The sequence below is a fragment of the Dermochelys coriacea genome, chromosome 22 (assembly GCF_009764565.3).
Source record: "Dermochelys coriacea isolate rDerCor1 chromosome 22, rDerCor1.pri.v4, whole genome shotgun sequence".
In the NCBI taxonomy this organism is placed as follows: domain Eukaryota; kingdom Metazoa; phylum Chordata; order Testudines; family Dermochelyidae; genus Dermochelys; species Dermochelys coriacea.
In genome coordinates this window covers 2,252,225-2,273,698 of record NC_050089.1, presented here as the reverse complement: position 1 = coordinate 2,273,698, position 21,474 = coordinate 2,252,225, and the positions used below count along the sequence as shown (strand labels likewise).

Here is a 21,474-nt window from a genome sequence, read left to right as displayed (position 1 = left end):
TGGGGAGGTGGCAGCATAGACTGTCTATAGTGTTTGGAGGCACAATGCCCCCCTGCCCCGGACTCTGGCTACCTCTATACAGGTGGGTGGGGGATGGGAAGGGGGTAGGAGGTGGGGAGTTCATGGCACACCTGGACAGTGGCAACAAGACTCTGGTGCTGATTGTAGGGCATATCACCTTCATAGGCAGGGGTAGTCACTGACTGCCCCTGGATGGCTACACTCTGCTTCACTTTGTTATTATGCCGCTTAGGGAAGCAGGGGCTAATTTTAGGCAAGTGCACCCTGGCTGATAATGTAGAGTTTGCCTCTTCTTGGGTGTGTTTTCTTGCTTCACAACTGAATTAAGCAATGCTATCTGGTGACTCTGCCATGGTAATGGCCGAGTTGGGGAAAGAGCGCAGGGTTGAGAGAGAGAGAGAGAGACAGAGTGTGTGTGTGTGTGTGCACGCGTGCAGGGTGATGCGAATGCAGGGCCTTGGATTGTGTGATAATGAATAAAAGATGAACAACGAAAGGCGAAGCTGCAACTGGGTATCATGCTGAATGAGGCAGGTTGTTTCGACACTGGAGCTGAGCAGCTAAGTCAATGCCCTTCCCCTGTGGCCGGCGGGAGTGTTGTGGAGGGCCTGCCCTGGCGGGCCTGGGCTATGGGAAGTTTGTAGGGTGACAAGGAAGGGGAATGCTATGCTCATGAGCCAGTCGGTGCGTCAGGATCGTGAGTACAGTGCTGGGGTTGCATGTGTGGGGCGCTGGTAATTGCTTATTAAGAACAGTTTTGATCCCTTCACTCCCGGGGGAGCCAGGGATGGTGGTGGAGTTTCTCTTGATTTGCGCTGGTGAGAGAGCAGGGCCACAGTGAGGGAGCAGAGAGTGAAGTGGGCAATGCGGAGCTGTGCGGCCCTTGACACTGGGCAGAGGAGCTGTCTGCGGCTTTGGCCAGTGGCAGGAGTAAAAGTTGGCAACTAAAGAGCCCTCATTCTATAAGTGGGGGAGACAGGAGCTGAAGGAGGGAACAAATCCTCACCCAGGCCAGCTGCAGCAGGGCAGAGCCAGGCTGGTAGCCCCTTTCAGACTGCACAGAGCCAGGGGACTCACCCGGGAAATCTTTGCACTGTGTCACTCAGCCCAGCCCTGTTTGGAACGTCTGTCCCCACTACCGGCCCTGGTGGGATTTCTGCTCTGTGGGCACACTCACACCTGCCCCGAGTGCTGCAATAGGCCCCGCATCCCTGCCAGGGGTGTGTAGTACCTGGGACACTGAGAGGATACTCCAGTCTGAAAGGAATGTGGCAGGGTGGCTCGGCCCCAGAGCATCTCTCCAAGGGCCAGGAAACAAGCATTCCAGGTCATGCAAAGCGTCGCGGTTCTGCAATCTGTTTTTCTTTCTCTGTGGAATGAAATAGAAAGCGAGTCCGAGCAGGTAAGGACTCCCCCGCCTCGAACGCTGGCTGATTAGGGCCCTCGCGTGGGCTGTGGCAGACTCAAGGTCAAGTCCCGCTTCTGCCCTAATAAACAGGTTATAGACACAACCTCCCTCTCCTGTTGGAGCTGGTCCACTTTGTATAAATCATTAATAGTCATTGCACCAGAGATGGAGCCTGATCAGGCTACAGCATCTCTCTGGGATTCGATGAATAGTTAATTATTTATACAAAGTGGACCAGCTCCGACAGGAGACACTGACTGACTCGAGCGCAGGGTGGCTCACCTGGGATGTAAGAGGTTCAAGTCCTTGCACTGCCTATGCATCACCGGCTCTTAGCTATTCTGGGGTGGGCCACTCTCATCTTGGCCAGAAATTCCATCTTTGGCTTGAGCATCCTCCCCAGGGAAAGTTTTGTCGAAAGCGCAGGGCTGGCTCCAGGCACCAGCAAACCAAGCAGGGGCCTGGGGCGGCAAATGTAAAAGGGCGGCAGGTTGTTGGACTCTGGGGCGGCAATCCGCCCTCGGCGGAGGCGGGGACGCGACTCTTCGTCAGTCGCCAGCAGCAGTTCGGTGGCCACACCATCACTCCGCCTCCACGTTCGGCAGGCAGGATTCTGCCTCCCCGTTCGGCGGCAAGTTTTGGGGTTTTTTTTTGCTGCTTGGGGCGGCAAAAACGCTGGAGCCAGCCCTGCAAAACCGCTATGTTTCTGGGAAGGTTTGATGTTGATGAATTGGCGTTTTGCAACCCAAAAAAACCAAAAAAATCTTTGGCAGTTGGGCTCCCTAACCAATCTAAGTGCCTGACAGCTTGGTGCTCGTTTCTCCAACTCGTCACAGCAATGAGGTGCCCGGAACTGAATGCAGGGTAGCGAGCCGGCCACTTCAGAGCACTGTAGGTCAGAGGCCTGAGGCCTGAGTCCGTAGGCTGGTGCTTCATTCAGCACCTCAACTGGTGTAAATCAGCACAGCTCCACAGACATTGATGGAGCTGGTTTACACCAGCTGAGGATCGGGCCCTGTTCCTGGAAAGCGTCCCATGTCCGTCCCTGCAGCACTGCCAGTAGGTGGTTGTCTGAAAGCTAACAGCACCTTGCCACCGAGCAGCTGCCAGCAGCCATCTGGAGCCAGAGTCCCTCTCTGCCCACACAGCCTCAGCGGGAACGAAACCCAGTCCACCCTCTGACTCCAGCTCCTGATGGAAAAACAGCTTCACCCAGCCCCTAGAGCACACCTGCTTCCGCCGGCTCAGCCCCTTTGCGCTTGCATCCCGACCCAGTCTCTCCTCCCAGCGCTGAGGAACACAGGCCTGCCTCTCCCCAACCTCAGCCCCAACGCACAGGGCTCAGCCTGTGGCCCCAAAACCTCACTGGTGCAGCTCCAGTCTCTGCTCACCAGGGATGGTGCTCACCACGTGCGGTAGCTCCACCCAGAACCGCAAGGGGGCTGGGACCTCTTCTAAGACCCAGCGTTAACAGCCGGTCATGTTTGGGTGGCTGTACCTGGCCACTGTCCCTGGCTGGCAAGCTGTCAGAGGCGGATTGCCTAGCCACTGCTACTGCTGCTCCTCTGGCTGGTGCCTGCCCTGGCATATGCCCCACTCAGGACCCTTGTCTCTAGGGCTTATGTTCATGCTGGGTCCCTTGCTGCCTGGCTGGCTGCAGGTCACACATTGGTCCTTCATTTTCCTGGAGTGACATTCTTACAATGAAAAAAGAACAGGAGGACTTGTGGCACCTTAGCGACTAACAAATATATTAGAGCATCAGCTTTCGTGAGCTACAGCTCACTTCATTCCTATAATGGTTGCTTCTTGGCCGCCCCATCCCATACAACACCTGCCGAAACAGAATTGCAGCCTTTTCCTAGGGACAAGGAATCCAAAGCCTGGTGGGGTTTTGGTTTGGAGTTCTGTCCATTTTCACTGTGTGTAAGTGGAAGGCGAGGGGGGTAAAGCAACGGAAGGGGGGAGGGGGACACCACCGCGCAACCAGGGGGAACGCAAGGAGAAGCCAGCCCACTCAGTGACTTTATGCAAAAACCAAACCTAGGCCCAGCTCTAGGGCAAACAATCCCAACTCTAGGGCAAACACCGCTCCCCCCCCCAAGCGCGTGTTCAAAACCTGTTGCTAGTCTGCTGGGTCCCCGGGGACTTCATTATTCTCTGCCGAATGTCAGCTTATTAATTTCAGAACAGCTTCGTTGGCGTTGGTGAGGAGACTGCAAACAGGATGGATGTGCAGCGATTGCCAATAGCAATGGCTCCAGGGGCCGCTGGGTGGGGGTGCTGGAGGGTGTGTGTTTGTGTGTCTGCGTGCGTGCCTGAGTGTGCAAATGTCACCTGCACACCGGCCTAGCAAGATGCAGTTTCTCTTTCCACCGCCCCCCGCACCCCAGTGCTATGGCTTCTTTAATAAGGGGAGATTAGCTCCAGCTGTGAGCGGTTCACTTAGCGGTGCCATTAGGTAAACTATTGTAAGGGCCCTGCTGCTGCCCCTGGCAGTGGAGGATTTGGGCAGATTGTGCTGTAATAGCCACCTTGGCACTGTGATGGATGCGGGGGGGCCTGGTGCTTGCTGCTAACTAATCCAGCGTTTTCTAACCCAGCGAGGAGTTGTCGCCTCAAGTGCAGGGTAGAGTTGAGCAGGAGAGACAAACCAGCAATGGACCAGGGGAGGGGGTGAATTCGCAGAGTCCTTTGGGGAAGGGAAGGGACACAGACAGGTCCTTGAGAAGGGGGATAGAACAGCCTCCCCTCCCCGGGTCTGGCAGGCCAGGGGGGGCGTTAGTGCTGAGAGCCGTCGGACCCATGTGGAGCCCTGGAAATCCCGTGGGAAGCCACGCTTCTCCCAGGGCTGGGCTAGCAGCAGGGAAGCCACCTGGCGAGAGGCTATTGGGGGGTAAATAGGCTGACGCTGATCGACTTGCCCGAGGCTCGCAGGCAGTGTTCCCTCTAATTCTTCCCACCTATGTGTGCAATGAATTTTATGGTGACACATCATTTTCATCTCGGGGCACATAAACTCCATGGAGTGAGGGTGAGGCTGAGGGGTTCGGAGTGCGGGAGGGGGCTCAGGGCTGGGGCAGAGGGTTGGGGTGTATGGGGGGGGTGACGGCTCCGGCTGGGGGAGTGGGCTCTGGGGTGGGGCCGGGGATGAGGGGTTTAGGGTGCAGGCTGCCCCAGGGCTATGGCAGGAAGGGAGGACTCCCCCCAGCTCTCTCTCCCCGCAGCAGCACCTGGGCTGGTAGGGAGAGGTGTCTTTCCCCACTGCGGAAACTCCAGAGCTGGGGCCGCGGGATAGGCGCCTCTCCCCCGGCCGTGGCAGGTCTGGGGCCGGGGCTGGGTTGGGGCCAGGGGAGGGGCGCCTCTCCTTCGGCCGTGGCAAGTCTGGGGCCGGGGCTGGGTTGGGGCCAGGGGAGGGGGGCCTCTCCTTCGGCCGCGGCAGGTCCGGGGCTGGGCTGGGGCCAGCAGGGAGAGGCCCCTCTCCCCGCTGTGGCAGGTCTCCCCACCACAGCCCTGAGCGCCTGCGTGGCACTTAATAGGCTGCTGCACGGCCACGCAGCTTAGGGTGAATTTAACTCCCAGGACAGCACCCGCTGCAGTGGAAGCTTTACCAGCCTTTGAAAAGGTCCAGCCCCCATGCCAGGCCAGCTCTGCCCTCCTCTGACCCCTGGCATTCCAGCACAGCCTGGCTGGGCCTCATGGACAGATGGCTCCTTAGGCTGACTACACGCTAGCCCTAAACTCCTTTTGTTGCAAGCAGCCACCTCCCTGCCTTGGCCAGGCTCTGCAGAGGGAGTGGAGGCTGGTTGGGGTTTCCTTCCCCCACGGGGGAGGCTGCAGCGCTGTGCCCAGGGCTCACGGTCTGTTTCTACTTGCAGTGGCTGAGACGGGATGGATGGAGCATCCCCTTTGCAGAGAAGACACCGCCCAGCCCTGTTCCTGATTCGCCCCGACTGACACCCATCACCATTCAGAAGAAACATTGTCCCATGGGGCCTGGGCTTGGAGACATGCAACTCTCCAGCCACCCCAGGAAACCCCTTGGATTTCAGTGTCCCCCCTCACTTCCGCTTAGCCTGGCAATGTGACATCCTGCCTGCTCCCAGAGTATAGACCCCCGCCCCCCCCACTCCTCCTTCCCCTACAGCTCCATCACCCCCTAGAGGGTGCACATCCCCCACCCTCACTCCCATTCCGCTCTGGCAGAGTCCAGGCTCTCTCAGGGTATGTCTACACAGCAAAGAAAAACCTAGGGCAGCCAACTCGGGCTCATGGGGCTCGGGCTGCGGGGCTGGTTCATTGCTGTGTGGACTTCCGGGCTCGGGCCGCAGCCCGGGCTCTAGGACCCTGTGGGGTGGGAGGGTCCCAGAGCTCAGGCTCTGGAAGTCTACACAGCAATGAAAGAGCCCTGCAGCCCCACGAGCCCGAGTCGGCTGCCCCAGGTTTGTCTTTGCCCTGTCGACATAGCCTTAGGGGCAGCCTGTATTTTTGCCAGCCCCCCCCCTTGGCGGTCTCCTCCCGCCAGCCCCAATCGGTCACAGAGGTAGAATGCCCAGCCTGTCAGCTGCAGCCTTGCATCCGCAGAGCCCCCTTGCATGCTGCATGACACTTCGTTCTTTGCACTCGCCTTCCTAGGCCAGGTAACGAGCCTGAATTTCTCTTAGCCACCCAGCCCCACTCTTCGCCCCACTACCAGTCAGGGTTGGGACTCTGGCTTTGAAAAGTCTCAGCTGCTTTACTAGCGTAGAGTTTGGTTTGGTTTGTTTTTTTTAACCCCCTTTTGAATAGTAACCAGGGCCTCACTTGAATTCCTATTGCCCATATATTCCAGACTCTGCGTGCTATTCCCACCCGGCCCCCCCACCATTCATCAGCCCCTTAGCTCCTCCAAGCTGATCTTGTTTACTACAGAATCCCCTGGGAACCTGACTGCATGCTGCATACAAAATAGCTTTCTGGTGAAGGGCCACGAAAGAGAGCGATTGCAAAGCAGCATCATATGAAAATAGCCCTCCATGCCCGTTTGCCATGTTCTGGCCGTGCACCCCTCCTGCCCCCAGCTTGCGCGTGCCTCAGTCCCTCCCCCCCCCCCCGGTCCCTGCCCCCTATTCACGCCTCACCAGCCTCGTCACAGCTGGACAGAGCTAGTGCCGACGCCGAGTGGTTTTTCTATAGTTCTTTTTGGTTTTGCATGTGATTTCTCCAGCAAAGTTGGAATGTCAATAAAGGAATGTTGCTATGAACCGAGTCCTTTGCCCAGATGGTGTTTCCATTCTCAGGGAGCTAAAGTGTCTCTGCACCCACACCCCACTCTGGAGAGCCCTGTGCACTGGCACAGATTTGTTCATTGCTGAATCTTCTCTCCCCCTTCCTGCAAGCAAGGACCCCTCATACCATAGCCCCCCCACCCGTAGCTGGCTCGTTCTCACTCCCTCTGCAGAGAGAACACCCCCAGTGCCCATAGGGCACCCTTCATCTAGCCGCTGTGGCCTGGCCAGGGGAGTCAGGGTGCAGCCTGAGCAGATGCTCCTGGAGCTTACAGCATACCCTCCCCTTGGCAGGGCACTGCCGGGCATTTCTGTCCCCTGGAAAGGGGCCGGGCCCCTGCTGTTGAGAGGCAGCACATTGTGGGTACTGACCACAGTACTGCAAAGAGAGGCTGGTCCGTCTCCCCTCCAGACACAGCCCGGGGGCGCTGGGCACCGCTACCAGGGCCTTTGCTCCAAGACTCTCAAAGCATTTTATAGCTCAGGGCACAGGGGGTGGGAGCGGCTGACCTGAGCTCACTCAGAGTAAATCATGGCCGTGATCAGATCCCTGCTGCAACTCGGGCTTTCCCTGTGGTTCTAGGCCCATTATTGGGAGCAACTCGGGGGAGTTTCAGGGACTAGCAGTGCCCTTGTGGGGCTACGGGTAGCAGGCCTGGGGCAGGCCTGCGAGCGACTGGCAGGAGGCCCCGCTGGGTCGTCCTCGCTGCACCAGAACGGCTCGTTTAATTGGCACATGGGGAGGAAAGAAGGAGCAGGACAAAAGGAGAGGACTCCGTGACACAGCTGGAGTGGGAGTGTTTAAAGAGTTAATGACTCTTGGTCCTCGCTCCCCACTTCCCGCCCCCGCCTGTCTGATCGTCGCCCCTCTCCCCTATGGCTCAGCAAAGCGGGGACCCTGGACCAACTGCCATAGGCAGCACCCCCAATTCCATTGTGAGCCAAAGCTGGGCTGGGCCGGGCTCTACCAGCACACACAAGGCTCAGTTCGGTCCCCCAGAGCCCCATGCCTAGAGGGGCCTCCCGCACATTGCCCGGCCTCTGGGTGGCAGCGAGGGGTTGCTGTGTGGGGTGTAGCATGCACATCACCCTCCCTACAGCACCACAACCCCAAGCCACTCCCTGGAGGGAAGAGCTGCAGGGCCCCTCTGGGGTGACGGCCCTCCATGGGGCAGACAGCCATGGGCCGGGTGCAGGGCAGTGCCTGGGGGTAAGAGCTCCACAGAGCTGCTGCAAGGGGAGGAATGAAGCCAAGTCCCTCGCTGCTCTCCCCCTGCAGCTCGGCTGGCTGCTATCTTCCCCTCACTCCGGTCCCGCTGGCCTCTCTCTGCCCCAGCTGCACCAAGGAGGCAATGGAAGTGCAAAGGTATATGGATTTGCGTACTCCGTGGTTATGTAGAGATATTGACTGATGCATCCCAACCCAGGGGAAGTGTACAACAGAGGAAGTGTTTACTAGGCTGTTCGACAGGGGTCCCTGCATGGTCCCCCCATGCAGTAAATGGGAGACAGTAAAAGCCTTAATTATTTTTTTTTAAAAAGGGTCACGTATCAAAATCCAGCAGAGGTTTCTGAGCTGAAGAGGAGCCAGCGCTGCCCCCCCCCACCCCCGCTCACACAACCATGTTGAGTCTGGACTTGGTGGTGCTGGCAGACTCTGGCCTTGACACCGGCTGCTCCAGGAAGCGGCTCCTGGGGTCGCTGTCTTGTCTCTGCAAGAAGGCGTCTGAGATCCCCGGGGCAGTGGCATCCTCCCTATAAACAAACAGAAAACGCATCAGCTAGATCTGGCACCATCTGGCTGAGCTACATCAGCATCCGTGAACAGGACTGACACGAGCTAAGGATGTCAAAGCACTCTCCGCACACTGGTGCAGAGTGACACCAGTGTACTGAGGGGCTTGCCAGCCTCCCTATGGGAAACTACAATCACTCCACCAGATCAGTTAGAGACGGAGAAAACCTATGACCTCATCGCCTGCCTCATCCTTCCTGCCAGCCCCACAGAGCAGCATGCTCTCCGGTCTAGCGGCAAATACCCTTCAGGTCGGAGGCTGCACAATTGCAGTGCCTGATTCTCAAAATTCAACACCAGGTGCACCTGGCACCTCTCGGTGAATTCTAGACCTTAAAGAGGTGTTAGCTGCACAAAGCCCACCTGTTTCTCAAAGCCCCACTGGCTGCCTGTGCTGATAACAGCATGCCTGGGAGGGTCCGTGCTTCAGCAGCTGTGTCTCTTGCCCAAAGATGACAAGCCCCTGGGAGCAGGATGGAAATGGTGGGGGTTGTCAGCAAGAGCCTTTCAACTTTGCTCACTGGGTTAAATCTGCCCCGGATCAGCAGTGACCTACAGCCGTCCCCACGGGCGGCTGTTCAGTGGCCTATGTGAAATGAGCTGGTGGGTCACTGCCGTCCACATCCCCACAACAGAGACTAGCTTCCATCCGCAGCCTTGGCAGAGAAGCTAAGTGCAGACTGAACTCCCCTCTGTGCCCTAGGTCAGGGAGGAAGCGTGTGGGTGGGGGACGGGGAAGTTGGCACTGATTCTGCCGGGGGTGGGCCTGCCTTTGCTCAGGGGTTCTGTAGCGGGGTGGACACCCGCTCGGGCCCAGAGGGGTTTAAGGTAGGCCTGGGAGAGGGACGGGGCAGGGGAAGAGCTGGGCTGATTGGCAGAGGAGCCGCAGCTGGGGGCCACGCCCCAAACAGACCCCCGTGGGCCTTATAAAAGCCAGAAGCAGGCGACCCTCTTGCTTCTGAGGGGAGGGACCCGGCTGCAGGGACCCAAGCAGAGCGCCTGGATTGGAGCAAGGCTGGGGAGCTCCAGCCAGGAAAGCTCCAGGCATTAGGTCCAACAGGTCCTGAGGTTGCAGCCCGAGGTTAGGCAGAGGCAGCAGGTCCAAACCCAGCCTTGCTGGTGATGATGGCTCACGCCGCAGTCTGCCAAGGGCGCGGGGGCTAGCTGGGGACTGGCAGGAGCCTATGACTGAGGCCAGGTAGGGATAGTGGGTGGGGGGTTCCCCTGGGAGGGGGAGACCCAAATCTGTGGGGTACTGCCAGGGGGCAGCACCCAGTGAAAGGGGCACCGGGGTCCTGGGAGGGACATGGGAGCCAGCAGCGAGGTGCGACACCGGCCTGAAGAGGGCGCTCCGGAGCTGGAACGCTAATTCCCTGAGATGACCAGCAGGAGGCGCTGCTGGTGAGTCCGTGCCCGGTTACGGGTTCTAACCTTATATCATTCCCAGTGCACGTGGATTGGGACGCCTTCTTTCTGTACCAGAACAGATAGACCGCAGCTGCCCCGAGCAGTAAAAGTGCCAGCAGCACTCCTATCACAGCTCCTCCAATCACTCCAGCTTCTGCAGTGCCTATGGGGAACACAAACCCAAGAGGTGGAGGTTGGCTTAGCAGGTAACTCTGGGCTTTCCACCCCCTCTGGCTAGATTTTTGTGATCAGCAGCCAGTAATGAGCCCCAAATTTGGCCCCCGGTGACTTTGAAACAACTGTGGTGTGCAAGAGCCCTAAGGAAGAGCCCGGAAAGGAAAGCTAGAGAAATGCATTGGAAAGAGACAAAGGAAAACCGAGTGACCAAGTAAGAACAGGGAAAGGACGGCCAGGAGATGAAGCTAGAGCAGTCAAACATTCTTAACTAACATAGATCTGTCATGGGTGCAAAGGCTGCAGGCTCCTTTGCTTGGTCATAATACAATTAAATTGACACTCTGTGATGCTCTGGAGTTCGTTCTGTCTCCTCTCAGCCAGGCAACCCTGTTCACATCTATCCCAGCACACCACTTTTTAAAGAGGGCGGTGCAGGAACCTTCACACCCATAATCAGTGGAAGGACCAGCACCAACTGCTCTCCCCTGGATCAGTAAGCCCATGAGTCAGTTCCAGCCACATTCTTCTATCCACAGGTTACAGAGAGGGAAACTGAGGCAGTGACTTGCCTGAGGTCACATAGTGAATCAGTCAGGATTAGAACTCAAGGCCTCCCAACTCTGCATTATCCCTCTAGCCCTTTATCACCAGACATTTCTATAAGATGAGCCAGGCCTGGGGTTTCTCTGGGAAAGCTTTCTGCGTTCCAACAGAGCAGATTTGTTTTGATGGAAGATAGTCTCAGAAATTGGACACAGAGAAGCCCTTTCAGGTCACTTCAGGCCGGGCTAGGAGCATTTCCTGTTGGAGCATTTTCTAAGGCTCTGCCCTTTTAAAGGTCCCCATGAAGGCACTCCCACCCCTCCTATGGGAGCAACTTCCCCAGTCACACACAGCTCTCTCTCACTCAGGGGACTGCCTCACTGACCTCATCTTTCCTTCATTTCCTCCCTCCCTCACTCCCTCCTGGTGCACCATAATGCGTCTCCACCCTTCCCACATGCAGATGGCTCTCAATCTGTGCCTTTAGGCCTCGCTTGGTCAGGCTGTGAAGCCAACTAAGAGGGGAGCTGTCACGGATGCAAGCACTAATTAACACAGGGAGCCGGACCTGAGTGGGATCCATGTGCCAAATGGGGAAATGGAACTTGACTAGTGGAGCATTAAAAGCAACACATGGGATACGGTCCTTAGCAGTGAGCAGGTTCACTGGGGATGGGGTGTGATTCTTAGCCCAGTGGAGGCCAAGGCCCTAGCAATCACCAAGGGAGAAGATTTCCTTGAACACTAACTCCAGACCCTGACTATGAGAGCTGCTTGGGAATTTGTCATCAAACATGGTTTGTCATTGCAAAAGGCAGGTTTGTTGAAACCAAAACTTCTCATGACAATGGATTGGTCAAAACTCAGCTCCAAGAGAGCTCTAAATCAGGCACAGCTGGGATTTGAATCTGGGTCTCCTACATAGCCAACTGCACAGTGTTTGGGGCCTTTGCCTGCTATTTAGGAAGGCAGGGCTTTCTCTGTTTCACAAGCATGTTGCACGCTCAGGTGTGTTCTAGAATGAAAACGACTATTGGAACCTCCACGTTTTTCACAAAGCGGCATTCAAGTTTCCTGACCAGCCCTCAGGCTTTCCTGACCGGGCCCTGGATGAATCTCTAAAGATCTACGCCCAGATCCCCAGCTGGCGTCAGTCACTCTCCTGGCCAGTGGGTTGAAATCTGGGTCTAGCTTCCCACTAGACTGCTTGAAAACTTCAGCTCAGGGCTCCCCGCAACAAGGAAGAGGAAATGCAAAGGAGCCCTCAAGAGAAGGGCTGAAGGAGACGAGATGCACCAAAAACCCCTCACTGTGAATCCTACTGACTGAAGATGGGTGAGCGTGGTGGCCCCAGGCTGTGGACAGACTCTGGGCCTCGGCATAAAGCAGCTGCAGCTTCCCCCAGGGTGGGTAGGAGCGAACTCTCAGCCAGAGCGACAAAAAAGCCTCAGCCTTAGGAATTCAGAGAGCAGCCGGCACGTCGGCCACTAGATGGTAGCAAAGCCCCATGGTGAGGGGCTGGGCGAGAAGAACCAGCTCCCATTCCCCAAGCCTTGTGTCAGGACCCAGGGCGTGGCAATGGACAGGGCACACAGGTCCCGCCCCTCTGGGAAGAGGGAGCAATAAATGCCCCCCCCATTCCCCAATCTCCTGCGCCACCTCCAGGAGGGAATGGGACAATGCGAGCAGCCCCACACCCCAACACTGAACCATCAGCAAGAAACCATCTCGATGCTGACGGTCCCAACAGTTACTGCGCATCCCAGATGTTCCCTTTGGGGGCACTGCAGCTGGGAAGTCCTCCAATCCTTGCCCCACCTGCCTATCAATCCAGTTTCTGGGCTGCACCTGGGATGGAACTGGCCTGTCTCTCTCCTGGGGAGGGGCACAGAACAGCTATTCATGCCTTCACCAGATCCGCAGAGAAAACAGTGACCGGCGAAGGTAAGCCCCACCTTACCATGGCTGTGGGCAGCACAAGCGCTATGAATAACAGTGGCAATTTCTGCCGATTCTCCAGTGTTGCAGCAAGAGTCCTCAATAGTGCCCGCTAGCCAGTGACAGCTAGATAGCACGCGGTAGAGAGACAGGGAGGCGTCAGGACAGTGGCATAAAAGCCAAGGGGAGGGGGCAAAGGGCTGGGGGGCATGGGAGACATGGCCAGGGAGAAGTGGCACTTGCAGGGGACCTTGAGGACAGTAAGTTTCAGTGGAGAGAAGAGGGCAGGAGGAGAGAGCCCACTGGAGGGTCTTGTAGGAGAAGCCAATGCATGGAACCCAGCCCTTGTTAGCAGGGGACGGCTCATTGGCAGCTGCGCTCTGAGATCTGGGCTCAGAAATAGGGACACCCCAGGAGCAGATTGTATCGTTTACCTTAATTGAATCAACCAACACTATGGGATATTAATAGGTTGCCATGGTGAAAAGCTGCATCAGAAATCGAACAGCTTGAAAAAAGAAAAAACAAAACAACTTGCCCATGGCAACAAAGAGAAACTTGGAAACAGAGTCCAGCCTCGGAAGTTTGCACCTGTCTTTCCATCGGGGAGTGGGGTTTGTCTCCACGTGGAATTGTTGGTAGATGGAGCCCAGCCCCCAAAGCCCACTGCCACCCTGAGGACTACACAGATTTCAGAACATGCATGGAAATCAATGGCCTCTTCCCTGCTTCCAAGTGCACCCTCGCCACTACAGCAGCATGGCTTTGGCGGGGACCATGCTTTCACTACCGGGGGGATTGTAGGCTTTCAGCTACTTCCCTGCACATCCAAGCTGCTCCGTTTTATCGTTGGCTCCTTGCAGGACTGTAAAGATTGTGCTGGTCCCATGTGACCTCTGCCCTTCCAATCACCGCTGTCTGTCAGCGCTCCAGTCTCCAAGTCTCCTGGCACGGCAGGCACCAGCAGGCATATTTCAGAGGAGGGGTTGGGCCCTGTGGGCAGAAGGCAGCACTCCCGGTGGGCAGAATAGGGTGCACAGACACAAAGAGGGTGGACATCTCACCTGCCACATGGACTGTCGCTTGGCAGCTGGTGTGGCCGAACTGGTTGGAGGCCACGCACTGGTAGGTCCCCGAGAATGCCAGCGAGAGGTTCGTCAGCTGCAGCTTCCCTGTTTGGTCATCTGTAAGGAGAAGAGCAGCAGGACAATCGTTAATGCCGGAGGCACCTGGAGGAACCCCCCAGTGCTAGCAGAGGAAGCGGGCGTGGGGTAGAGAGAGCATAGCAGCCCCCAACTCAGCACTGGGCTTTGGCAGCCTTTCCAAAGGCTGAAGGGCTGCAGATGCCCTGGATTGTGAGACGAGCTCAACCCTGCACAAGGAGAGGCAGGGAGGGGGAGCAGGAGTAGCCGACCGTGGGCGCATGGATATGACTGTGGTCAGCAGCAGGGTCTGACGCTGGGACTTTCAGCTCCCAAGGCCACTGCCAGGTGAGCTAGAGGAGAACTCCACTAGCTGTGAGCACATAGCAGGCTGTTCTCCTCTCTAGAGTCCACCACTAGAGGGAGACATGGGCACATGTGCTAGGCCAGTGTAGTTCACACAATTGCATGTGTGCCTAGCACCCTGTCCAGCAAGGCAGCTTTGCAACCCGATTTCCCTACCATGTCGTAAATAGCCCGTATTGGCCACTGGGACCCTCTGGGTGATTGCAAACTCTGGCCTTTCAGAAGCCCTTCCCAATCAGTCAGCCCTTCTCTGTGTGGGGGTCGGGGAAGGTTCGGTGCTCAAGCTCTGTAGATGACTTGGTAGAAGCAGCCTGTGATGTTTGCAGACTAGGTGCCAGCTCATGTCAAGGCTCACTGAACACTGATAAATGCACAGCTGGAAACCAGCCTGGCTCACTTGTGAGTTAGCATTGTTACAACAGATGTTAGTTATAATGTGTTCAGTGTTGGGACTTTGACATGCTTGTGAGTTGCTGCATGCATTGATCACCTTTATAACATCTGTATCCCAGAGGATAAACTTGTATTGAGTGTTTGCATTGTTAACCTGTGTACCTCATCAACCAGGAAAGAAGCATTAATTAATGAAAAGTTAATGGTCCTTCACACAAGAAGGCCCATTCAAACCAGATAAGCCATTGTGAAACACTGAAGAACAAAGACTTTGTTTCAGAGTGGTAGCCGTGTTAGTCTATATCAGCAAAAACAATAAGGAGTCCTTGTGGCACCTTAGGCTAACAAATTTATTTGGGCATAAGCTTTCGTGGACTTAAAACCCATCAGATGCATGGAGTGGAAAATATAGAGGCAGGTATAAATACACAGCATATGAAAAGATGAGTTGCCTTACCAAGTGGGGGGGGTCAGTGCTAATGAGCCAATTCAATTAAAGTGGAAGTGGGCTATTCTCAACAGTTGACAAGAAGGGGTGAACACCAAGGGAGGGGGAAAAAATCACTTTTGTACTGCCAATGAGGCCAATGTAATCAAGGTGGCCCATTTCAAACAGCTGACAAGAAGGTGCGAGTATCAGCAGAGGGAAAGGAGTACTTGTGGCACCTTAGAGACTAACAAATTTATTAGAGCATAAGCTTTCGTGTGCTACAGCTCACTTCATTTATTAGAGCATAAGCTTTCGTGAGCTACAGCTCACTTCATCGGATGAAGTGAGCTGTAGCACACGAAAGCTTATGCTCTAATAAATTTGTTAGTCTCTAAGGTGCCACAAGTACTCCTTTTCTATCAGCAGAGGGAAATTTGTTTTTTGTAGTGACCCATGCACTCCCAGTCTCTATTCAGGCCTAATTCGATGGTGTCCAGATTGCAAATTAATTCCAGTTCTGCAGTTTCTCGTTGGAGTCTGTTTTTTGGAGGTTTTTTTGATGAAGAATGGCCACTTTTAATTGCCAGTGTTATTAAGTGTCCAGGGAGATTGAATGTTATAATTCTTGATGTCTGACTCCAATGAGAAACTGCAGAACTGTTGTACGTGGCTTAGAGGGCCAGTAAGTTTGGCCACCCCTGCTCTACAGAAAGGCTGTTTTAGAGCTTGAGGAGTTCACACTTGATACTTGGTTGATGAAATCTAAGTGTAGAACACCCTGCTTAACAGTCTGCCCTGAGGCTGGCACATATGGTTGTGAGTCACTCTAGACACAGCCAATGTGAATAGCTCCACCCAGTGCTCATCTGTGGTAGTGGAACTGGGCCCTGGATTTGCCCCTCCCTGTATCTCATACAAACTCATGCTCATTGATCAAGACAGATAGCCGGAGGCTGTCTTAAACAGGCTATGTGCCTTCTATGTCCCAGGGCTTAACTGCCCTAGAGTGAGACTGCAAAGAGACCGGCCCTTGAAATAAACATTGTCATTTCAGTCACTAAATGCATTAACGGGCAAGATGCTGGTTTCCTGCCCTGAGTCCAGAGGGGAGACAGCCCCGGAGTGGAGACTGCAAGACATCAAGGGGAGAGATACAGGAAGGTGAGACTGCAGGGGAGACTGGCTAACCCCGGAAAGGGAACAGTCGGCTCCACTTCCACTGAGAGCTTCACCAGCAACTCTCACCCCGCTGCTGTCCCAGCATCTGATGGAGGATTCAGGCCTCTGATCAGACTCTGTTGAAAAGGACTCAAAGGGGCCTTTGAAGAGGAAGCTTTGCTTCTAGGCTGTGTCCTTTTGGGGTTTTTCTTTAAGATCTATTCTAAAGATCTAGTCTAGTTCAAACTCTCTGGAAGAAATCCTGGTGAAGAGCAAAACCACTGCTCTGAAACTGAGGAGCAACTCCTCTCCAGCTTCTATCTGGGACAGTAAAATATGTTCAAATAAACAAGGATATTGTATTTGCCTCTGAGACTGATCCACAGGTGCAACCTACTGGTAGCAAAGGAAACTCCAAATGGCACTGAAAAATGAGTTTATACAGCTAAGATTAAGATCCTGCAAACTCATACTCAAATAAGTAGTCTCTGCTCATTTAAATCAATGAGACCATTCCTGTGTGTCAGGACTGTGCCAGTTGCAATGTATTTACTTGCAGAATATTATTCATCCACCAGATGTCTGTGTGGGGTACAGAGTTCCAGAGTGTGCGGTTCTTGATGAACAAGGCAGACAAAGCTGGACCTTGAACTGTGTGACTCTGATTGTGTCTGTAGTCTACAGCTGTTTTCTTTAATAAATGCAGTACCTTCTGATTAATAGGGTCTGTGACTCCATATGTCAGGATGCATGTAAGAAAGAGTTTGTGGGACTGGGCCCTGACCTTTCTTCCTAATTTCTCAAATATTCCCTTTGATCCAGAGAGTTACTTGGGACTCACAGCTGGTTACTCCAGACAGTATCTGGCCACAAGAGCCTCTGGAATTCATACAATCACAGGAGATCAACGTTAAATCTGATACTTGGATTTTAAGAGGGACTGGTTATTCCCCAAATCACAACAGGGTGTACTTCCATGCTTCAGATATAAACTTATCTAACGGGAGGAAAGAATCTTCCCCAACCCTGGATAGCTTTGTACAATTGGTCAGATCCTTTTTTCACCTTCCTCTGAAGCATCAGGCCTAGGTCACTGCTAGAGCTGGGATACTGGATGGGATGGACCATATGTTGGTGTCTGGATTCCTTCAATTCTGTTTCTATTAGATCACTCAAAATCCTTCAGTGGCGGCTTTACACATTTCAGCACAGGAGGGTCTATAAGGGATGGCTTCACTTACTTTGCACCATATTGGCCAATGGCAATGAGGTCTTGGAGTCCACTCGTGACCAGGTATAAATTGGGGCAGGCACCCCCTCCACGGAGCTGCAGGTCAGCATGGCATCACCCCCAATCTGGGCATATTCTGTCCCTTTGCAAACAGGGGTAGATGGAGGCACTGAATGGGAAACGAGAAGAGAAAACAATGGATTTCTGTACTAGGAGCATGCACTATCATCGTGTAGCATGGCACCTGGATGTCTCCCCTGCCACTGCCGTCAGCTGGTACCTGCTCACAGCTGACACTTCTGTGTCACTGCCTTGTTTAACTGAGTCTCATCTATTTGTCCTCCTGCTCCCCATATCCACTGGCCCCTCCCCTCTTCTTCTCCTTCCACCCACTCTTCTCCCTGCCATCCATCTAGCTCTCTGCAGGGCCTCTTCGCTGTGGTACCAGAGCGCCACACAAAGGCCAGTGAATGGGAAGCTATTGTAATAATTGCTCTTCTCTGGCATTTCCCACCCAGAGATCCCAAAGCACTTTCCAAGAAGGTCCAGGTCATTACCCCTTTGTACAGAGGGGAACACTGACACATGCGATACAAGGGGACCCGCAATATCCCAGCCCCAGCTCCACAGACAGGATCCCAGCTACTCTCGGGCCTGGCCCTGCTTAGAGCAGGGATCCCTGTTCCGGGGTGGGCCATGGAATCGCAGTACCCAGACTCACTCAGCACGGTGAAGTGGATGAACCCCGAGCTGCTGCCATAGAAGTCCGGAGGGTTGTTCACCTCGCAGATGTATGTGCCGTTGTCCGAGGGGCGGACGTGAGCTAGCTGAAGGGTCGCATCCCCCATGGTAGGAGGGTCGTGCAGGAGGCTGAGCCGTTTGGCCTGAGAGCCGGGCTTGTACAGCTTGTCATTAGTGAAGTAGAGGATCTGCAGGGAGAGGAGAACGTTTGCTGGGGTCCCCTCACAGACAGGGGTTTGTACAATGCCGACATGGTGAATGAAGGCGGATTGGACGAGGGAGGCACCGGAGTGTCACGCAGTGCCAAGAGCAAACCTGCCCTCCGGCTGGCTCTGCGTTGTCATTGCAAAGCATGTGGCTTGGGAGTATAGGTTAAGGTGAAAACTTCAGAGACTCCAGCAGCCAGCTTCGGGTCGGGGCTCATGCGAGGGGGAGACGAGGGGTTTGACAGATTCACCAGGAGACAGAAACACAAAAGAGGGAGGGGCTGATAGTACACAACGTGGGACATGAAATCAAAGGGGATACTGAGCCAGCAGAGATACAGACCAGCTTGTCCCAGGCACTCAAGCCCTGGCAGGTACCCAGACAGGCCAGCCATCTCAGCTCATTCCAAAACCCTTATAGAATTTAACACAAAAAGAGTGACAGAGAGAGCGAACAACGCATGCACACAGAAAGGCTGCGAAATGGCCTGAGGACTTACCCAGATTGTGCAGTCTGACACTAAACTGGGAGGAAAGGTAGATACGCTGGAGGGTAGGGCTAGGATACAGAGGGCCCTAGACAAATTAGAGGATTGGGCCAAAAGAAATCTGATGAGGTTCAACAAGGACAAGTGCAGAGTCCTGCACTTAGGACAGAAGAATCCCATGCACCGCTACAGACGAGGGACCGAATGGCTCGGCAGCAGTTCTGCAGAAAAGGACCTAGGGGTTACAGTGGACGAGAAGCTGGATATGAGTCAACAGTGTGCCCTTGTTGCCAAGAAGGCCAATGGCATTTTGGGCTGTATAAGTAGGGGCATTGCCAACAGATCAAGGGACGTGATCGTTCCCCTCTATTCGACATTGGTGAGGCCTCATCTGGAGTGCTGTGTCCAGTTTTGGGCCCCACACTACAAGAAGGATGTGGAAAAATTGGAAAGCGTCCAGCGGAGGGCAACAAAAATGATGAGGGGACTGGAACACATGACTTATGAGGAGAGGCTGAGGGAACTGGGATTATTTAGTCTGCGGAAGAGAAGAGTGAGGGGGGCATTTGATAGCTGCTTTCAACTACCTGAAAGGGGGTTCCAAAGAGGATGGATCGAGACTGTTCTCAGTGGTAGCAGATGACAGAACAAGGAGTAATGGTCTCAAGTTGCAGTGGGGGAGGTTTAGGTTGGATGTTAGGAAAAACTTTTTCACTAGGAGGGTGGTGAAGGACTGGAATGGGTTACCTAGGGAGGGGGTGGAATCTCCTTCCTTTGAGGTTTTTAAGGTCAGGCTTGACAAAGCCCTGGCTGGGATGATTTAGTAGGAGATTGGTCCTGCTTGGAGCAGGGGGTGGGAGTAGATGATCTCCTGAGGTCCCTTCCAACCCTGATATTCTATGATACAACACACAGTCCCACCCGGCCATACACGGCGTATCCCAGGGGAAGGCACAGGCCCGCCCAGTCCGTAGACGGCGTATTCCCGGGGGAACACACAGGCCCAGCCAGAAAACCTGCGGCAGGGCTAGCAATAGAACCCAGATCTCTTGCACCCAACCCAGGGCTTTAACCACAAGCCCATCCTTCCCCCTTGATGGATGAGAACATCCCATTGGCTGTTCCCACTAGGGGTTGGAAACCACAGTTGTATCTGCAGTGACAATCGTGATTGTACATGCCTCTGAGCTTCTCATTCAATTGTCTCCACGAATCCTTCCCCAGCCTCCCGGTTGACCCTGGTCCCATCCCTGCTCTTGGATATGTGGCTTCACTGGTGTTTCTAATAGCCCTAGCATACATACATCACTCGGATCTGAGGGCCCCTTTGGGCTGGCTGCTTACCCCCACATTCTGCAATAACGTTAGAGCCACTCAAAAAACTCCAATTTAATTTCTACCAAAAGTTGGGAATGAAATGGATTCAGCTGGCATTGCTTCAGAAACAAGAGAGAGCGCCCTTTGCGTTGGTTCAAATTCTTTTTGTTGCTGTTGGAACCATCAAAAATTTGGACCAACCTGAGCTGCTTTCAGGAAACATTTAGCCAAAACTTCATTTTTTGACTCAAAAAACATTGATTGGGGAAAGCAACAGCCAGCTTTTATGCAGAGTGTGTCCTTCACAGATCTCAAAGTGCTGGACAAAGGAGGGCAGCAGCATTAGCCCCATTTTACAAATGGGGAAACTGAGGCACAGGGAGGGCAGTGACTTGCCCAAGGCACCCAGGGTACTAATGGCAAAGCTGAGAGTTGAATCCAGGTCTCCTGAGTCCCTCTCCAGTGCCCTATCCACTAGGCCAGGGGTGGCCAACCTGGGGCTCCGGAGAAGGACTTCAGAAGTTACTATGCGGCTCCTTGTATAGGCACCGACTCCGGGGCTAGAGCTTCAGGTGCCAACTTTCCAGTGTGCTGGAGAGTGCTCACTGCTCAACCCCTGGTTTTGCCACAGGCCCGGCCCCCACTCCACCCCTTCCTGCCCCCTTGCCTGAGCCTGCACTGCCCTCGCTCCTCCCCCTGCCTCCCAGAGCCTCCTGCACGCCACAAAACAGCTGATCGGGAGGTGTGGGGAGGTGCTGATTGGCGGGGCTGCCGGTGGGCAGGAGTCGCTGGGAGCAGGGTGGGGGAACTGCTGATGTGTTCCTGGGGCTCTTTGGCAATGTACATTGCTTGGTTGGCCACCCCTGCACTGGGCCCCCTGCTCTAACAACGAGCCCATCAGCCTTTAGGGGCTTTTCCTTGGCCTCCCTCTTGTTCCCTGGTGGTGATTTGCCCCTCAGCCTGGGCTGGCAACTTTCATCCCTGCTTTCTGCATCAGCTCCTCATCCAGGCATCAAGAGGCTTGAACTATCCCCACCAGGCTTTCCCTGGGCTGGAAGCAGGAACATTTGAAGAAAGCTCCCCACAGGCCGTGAAGTAACACCCCCCCCAGCTCCTCCCCTTGGGACCCTGGTCCCTCCCTCACCGGCTTGCCCTGCTCAGGCGCTATAGAGGCTGGCGCAAACCTCCACTCCAGAATGAAGTTTTTGTCAACCGAGGTTTTATAGTGGCAGGGAAGTTCCACGCTGGAGCCTCGTTCCTGCATCACAGGGTCCTGTGGCACCGTCACCTCCACACACGGCCCAGCACCTGTGGAGGAGAGCGAATGAGTCCTTCAGCTCTGTCGTTGCCTCTTCCCCCCTGCAGCATCCTGCTCTCTGGCCCCCGCAGCTGCAGCCTCCCTGCCCTTCAGGCCATTCAAAACGCTGAGGCTTAAGTAGGGTTGCC

General features: G+C 54.7%; 1 protein-coding gene across 1 annotated transcript; it reads right to left on the bottom strand.

The window, feature by feature from the left end:
• Window positions 1–7,593: 7,593 nt before the first annotated feature.
• Window positions 7,594–21,396, bottom strand: VSIG2 (V-set and immunoglobulin domain containing 2). The gene is made up of 8 exons (XM_043500756.1): window positions 21,378–21,396; window positions 21,173–21,336; window positions 21,088–21,105; window positions 17,998–18,205; window positions 17,287–17,445; window positions 13,621–13,740; window positions 9,923–10,061; window positions 7,594–8,451 (listed from the first exon to the last, which is right to left on the bottom strand). Exons 1-8 carry the CDS (start codon window positions 21,394–21,396, stop codon window positions 8,310–8,312), a joined length of 969 nt encoding a protein of 322 aa, XP_043356691.1. The 3' UTR covers window positions 7,594–8,309.
• Window positions 21,397–21,474: the final 78 nt, after the last annotated feature.

Bases quoted from the DNA above. Each gene is read 5' to 3' on its own strand.
- VSIG2 (XM_043500756.1), bottom strand. The intron at 13,741-17,286 runs GTAAGTGAAGCC...TTCTCCTTACAG, and splicing joins ATTGGCCAATATGGTGCAAA to ATGACCAAACAGGGAAGCTG. The intron at 10,062-13,620 runs GTGAGATGTCCA...TGTTCCCCATAG, and splicing joins AGCGACAGTCCATGTGGCAG to GCACTGCAGAAGCTGGAGTG.